The 5,148-nt window shown below is 52.3% G+C and overlaps 3 protein-coding genes across 12 annotated transcripts in view; 1 reads left to right on the top strand and 2 right to left on the bottom strand.

Annotated features, from left to right (window-relative positions):
- Positions 1-5,148, top strand: part of LOC308630186 (uncharacterized protein) — a 282,945-nt gene that overhangs the window by 164,931 nt on the left and 112,866 nt on the right. The window lies entirely within an intron of this gene.
- Positions 1-5,148, bottom strand: part of RIPK2 (receptor interacting serine/threonine kinase 2) — a 278,912-nt gene that overhangs the window by 194,570 nt on the left and 79,194 nt on the right. The gene's annotated exons all lie outside the window — the stretch shown is intronic.
- The window catches only part of LOC308630190 (uncharacterized protein), an 85,210-nt gene that overhangs the window by 34,465 nt on the left and 45,597 nt on the right, over positions 1-5,148 (bottom strand). The window contains exons 4-6 of one of the 3 annotated variants that reach the window (XM_081258660.1): positions 3,924-3,958; positions 3,422-3,524; positions 1,368-1,467 (exon numbers count right to left, since the gene is read on the bottom strand). In XM_081258660.1, coding sequence (XP_081114786.1) covers positions 3,484-3,524; positions 3,924-3,958 — 76 coding nt within the window. In that variant the 3' untranslated portion in view covers positions 1,368-1,467; positions 3,422-3,483. Of the gene's footprint in view, positions 1-1,367; positions 1,468-3,421; positions 3,525-3,923; positions 3,959-5,148 lie in introns of those variants that run through there. The other 2 variants (XM_081258661.1, XM_081258662.1) reach the window with 2 other exon arrangements.

The following is a 5,148-nucleotide window of genomic DNA, read 5'->3' as shown; positions in this document are numbered from 1 at the left end:
TCAGTCCTGGAGGCTGGAAGTCTGAGATCTAGGTGCCGGGATCATCGCCTTCTGGTGAAGACTCTCTTCTGGGTTGCAGACTGTCCACTTCTCATCGTGTCCTCACAGGGCAGAGAGCAGAGAGAAAAAGCCAGCTCTCTCATGAGTCTCACAAGGGTAAGAATCTCACCATGAGGGCTCCATCCCGATGACCTCATCAAATCCCAAAAGACATACCTTCTAATACCATCACATTGGAGGTAGGGTGTCAACATGTGAATGCTGGGGGACCCAAATATTCAGTCTATAACAAGTACTAATGGGGAAATCAGAGTTTCTCTTGAGGATGCTAAGGGCTGCTACAAAGATCAATGGTACATGTGTTTCCAGAGAGAACTACAATATAGAATAAGTTCTATAAGGCGTCCACAGAATAGATTCATCTTTCTTCCCCAGAACAGTCCTTGGTGTCAAGGGACCCATTCCTGGAACTTCACTCTTGCTCAAGGAAATCCATCCTCTCATTAAAAAAAAATCTTAGGAAGCTGCATGAATGACACAAAAGACTTTTTCCAGCTCTAAGATTCTGTGTGTAAAACCCGTTAGTCTAAATTTATTTCCAAAAGATAGACCCTCCGCGGGGTCTGCTCCTGCGAGGAAGATGGGACCCCCGCTTGTGCCCCAGCCCCCAGGTGTGGCTTCCTCAAGTTTGGGGTGAAGCCCCCAGCCCCCTTGGGCTCTGCAGCGGGGCGGTGGGCTTGGGGGAAGGAGCATGGTCTCCGGGGTTTCTCAGCAGGAGATGCCCGGGCTGCTGCGCAGGAACCCAGCGGCCCTGGGTGGGGCGCAGGCTCGCCAGGCCTGGGTGTCCCTGCTGCGCAGGGCTGCTGAGAACAAGGTCCGCAATGAAGCTCTGCCTGGCAAACGGGGGCTGTGGGCGGCTCCATCCTCCCCTTCCGTTGGCACAGTCCCATGGCAGCCCTCCCTTCCAACACTGCGGCCGGACAGCTCCACACCCTCACGCCCCGGTGCTCGCCCCACGCCGGGAACAGGCACAACCCCTGGGCCGGCCTCTCCGGACGGCTCCAGCGGGACGGCTTCTTCGGCGCGCCCGTCACCCACCCCGAGCCCAGGGGCCGGCAGGGAGGTCTGAGGGCCCCTCGGGCCCGGGCGGGGCTGAGGCACGGGCTTCGCGGCTGGGCCGGCCCTCCTCGCTGCCTCCTGCCTCTGCGCTCCGGCCCGGGGTGGGCTTCCCGTGGCCCCGTCTCCTTCCCACCCCCGTCGCGCCTCTTGCCCCCCCGGGCCGCGGGCTCCACCCGGAGCTGCACCGCATCGTGAGGGTGCGGGAGGGCGCCCGCCCTCGGGGCTTCCCGGACACCTACTGGCTGTTTGGCCACGTTCCGGAAGGGCAGCGGCAGGTCAGTAGAGCGGAGTCGGCCCGGGTCTCCTCCCCGCTGAGGAGGGGCGACCGGCGCTGCGCACGAAGCGGCCCTGGCGGGAGGGAGACCGGGGGGAGGGGTTGGGGGGAGCTTGACTTGCAGTCACTTCCCAGGGGACGCTGAGCCCCCAGGGCTGGGGGCTGACCGACCTCAGCACTCCCACGAGGGGGTGGTCAGGAAGGAGGGACCCTGTCCCTGGGGCCCAGGGTGCTCCCGGGTCAGGCGGAGTCGCCAAGTGTGTCCGGTGCCCTGGAGAGCTGAGGCACGTTTCGCCCAAAGGAAAGTTCAGTGCATTGCAGAGAGCAGAGGAAATACCAGGTGGCGAAAACTCCCTGTTGCTAAGGGTTGAAAGGAACCAATAATTCCTCCTGTTTCTCAGGGTGTTCCCTTTGGCTGTTAATGAAATGTATTTCCAAGGAATGCAAGCATGTGGCTGAAAAGGCCAGCAGTGCCTGGGGGTCACAGCGAGACCCTCCCATCTCGCCCCCCATGGGCCACCCTGTGTTCTGGAAGCAGAGCTATTAGCTACAAGTGAAACATAGTAGCTTCCATATCCGGATTCTAAGATTTTCTAAAGCCCTTTAAAGGCCCCCTTCTCTGTGTGGTGCTTGACCTGCTGGTGTTTGGGGCGGGAGGGTGGGCTGGGTGGAGGGTCTGAGCGCCATCCCAAGGGAAGGGCTTTGGAGACCTGTGTGAGCCTGAGACCAGGGGCCCAGTGCCTGTGTCCGAGGGGAGGCCAGAGCTGACTCCAGCCTTGCCGAACTAGACATCGCCCTCCTTCTCGACAACCCAGCAAAGCCTGTCGCTCACATTCCTGGCTGTGCTGCTTACACTTGCCCTCTGGGAAGGCCAGCCTGGCAGAGCTCTGTTCCTGCCCTCTGGGCTGCTGGTAACTGAGTACCTAGCCTGGGTGCTGGAGGGGAGGATCCATAGATGGTGGAGGCCCAGTGCCTGCCCAGGGTGCTGCCCCTCTGCTGAGCTGAAACTTCTCATCAACGTCTTAATAAAACCAAAAGGGACGTGATATTGTTTGTTCTACCACCTGTGCCCGACCAATGTCAGCCCTTTGTCATATGGGGCAGTGCTGTTTAATGGTAAAGCTTCCAGTATCAGATCCCCAATCCCTTCTCCTACCCCCTCCCATGGGGGTTCAGTGGGTACATCTGTATTTCATAGAACCTGAAACTCTGATTTGACAAAGGAGCTGGAGGTCTGGGGAAAGAACTGGTCTGATCGCAGTTAAGAATGCAACTTTAGGGCTTCCCTGGTGGCGCAGTGGTTAAGAATCTGCCTGCCAATGCAGGGGACACGGGTTCGAGCCCTGGTCTAGGAAGATCCCACATGCCGCAGAGCAACTGGGCCTGTGCACCATAACTACTGAGCCTGAGCTCTAGGGCCCACGAGCCACAACTACTGAGCCTGCGTGCTGCAACTACTGAAGCCCGTGTGCCTAGAGCCTGTGCTCTACAACAAGAGAAGCCACTGCAATGAGAAGCCCGCGCACCACAAGGAAGAGTAACCCTCACTCTCCACAGCTAGAGAAAGCCTGCGCACAGCAATGAAGACCCAATGCAGCCAAAAATAAAATAAATGAATAAATAAATAAATAAATAAATAAATTAAAAAAAAAAAAGAATGCAACTTTATGCCTGGACGATACTAGAGCACTTTAGCACCTCACGTGTTTGAAAATGAGACCTTCACAAAGACCTCATGGGCAGGAGACGCAGGCAGGAGAGGGGACAGACTGAAGCTCAGTGACTGACTGATCAAGTAGCAGAGGTCCAGCTGACTTCTAGGCCTACCGCTGATTTACTATCACCACAGCCACGTAACACACCTTCCACATAGAGAACCAGCAGAAAAATGAGTTTGAAGAGCATTTTAGCTAAATCCAAGGTCATTTTGCTCATTAGTGAAAGTCATTCTGTTCCTACACGCTCCCCACACCCTGACCCCCTTCCTAAAACCAAATGAGTTCTGAGATTAAGGTGGAAGTGACAAACCTGGAGGTGACCAGGCTTTACTTTATCATCTCTTTCTTCTTCTTCCATGTGTGTTCCTTGTCTTACTCTTCCCGGTTCTTCTGCAGGGAGCGGTCCAGCAACTCTGTCAAGCAAAATCACACACCCTAAGGATGACTTTCACAGACTCCTCCCGTGGAGGCAGTTTTCAAAAGGTCTTCCTTCCTACCCACCCACCCACCCCCAAAAAGTCAATCTTCATCTCAGGAGCCCTGAAAGGCACATATTACCTCAATATTTAATATTTAACACAACTTTTAGATCTAGATCTGATAACTGCCAGTTGCCTCCAATTCACTCTTTGTAAGACAATTCTATCTGAATCATAAGGTTAATAACCTGACTGCAAACCCACCATCCTTAAGCTATTTATGGTCACCCTGGCAACTCACTATAACGTTCTTCTTTTTAAAAGATTTCAGAAAAGTAATTTCAGTCACCAAGATTACATATTGCACAGAACAAAAAGGTTTATCATTCTTACCATTCTCTGGATGTAACTCTACGTCTCTTTTCCTCCTATGTGGAGAGAAGGGAAAAAGAGAAAAACAACCTTTCCAAAGAAGATCAAAACCAAAAGCATGAGTCAAAGCATTAAATAAATACATTTGATGTGGTTAAAAACAGGGGTGGGGTGTAATCCGGGTTTGGGGGAGATCTGGACAACCTTCAGTCTGGTGTTGATATCCCACCACCCTCAAAACAAAGAGAGGCCCAGGAGCTGGCCTGGCACATGTCTGCACACTAGAGGTCAAGTAGTGATGCTACGTAAGTCAAAGATCCACCGCATGTCAGGAATTTGTTAATACTAGAAAGAAACCAAAGGAGTAATTTGGGATTCACATCAGGAAGTGATGATGACAACCTAAACTGGACACCAGATCTTCTCTGATGAAGACCTTAGTCCACTACTTCCCGAAGTTCACAACACTTGCCATCTCCAGGATATCTGTATTTATGTATTTAAGAGGGATAAAAATATTGTGGTGATGAAACCGATCTATGTCTTGTTTGAGGTGGAGGTTACAAGAATGCATGCGTGCATACACGTGACCATACATGCACAGTGAATAAAGTCTGCAGATTATGCCGATGTCCATTTTCTAGTTTTGCTATTACAGTTATGTGAGACCTCACCGTTGGAGAAAGTTGGGTAAACTACACAGAAGCCCTCTGTACTATATTATACAGAATTAACCTGTATGTGTATATATAAAATTCTGCCTCCAGACTGCCTTCAGACTTGAGCTACAATGTCAACTCTTCCCTGGGTCTGCCTCTCTTGGCCTGTCCTGCATATTTCAGACTCGCCAGCCTGAAGTCCTGTGACTCAGTTGCTTAAATTAATCTCATATACACAGACATCACTGGGTCTGTTTCTCTGGAGAACCCTAAGATAGATTTTATACTAATATACTACAGTAATGTATACATACGTATAATCTGAAACAATACAGAAGAAACTGATGAATGCTCGCCTCTCGAAGGAAGGACGGGACAGAGAGGGGGGAGCACCACCCCTATGTGCCGAACAGCCTTTAGTGCTGCTGCCAGCCCGGCCGCCCCAGGTTCAAGCAGATATGATGGCGTGTGGCCCAGGCAGTGGCTACACAGCTAAGGATTTTAAGGCATAATACAGCGAGATGCCAGGGCCACGGTCACACACGTGGAACATTCTAAAGCCAAGAGTGGTCACAGGATTCCGCGCA

The sequence above is a fragment of the Mesoplodon bidens genome (genome assembly GCF_964165515.1).
Source record: "Mesoplodon bidens genome assembly, chromosome: 16".
Classification (NCBI taxonomy): Eukaryota; Metazoa; Chordata; class Mammalia; order Artiodactyla; family Ziphiidae; genus Mesoplodon; species Mesoplodon bidens.
Note: the sequence above shows the minus strand (reverse complement) of the source record. Positions and strands in the feature narration are given on the sequence as shown.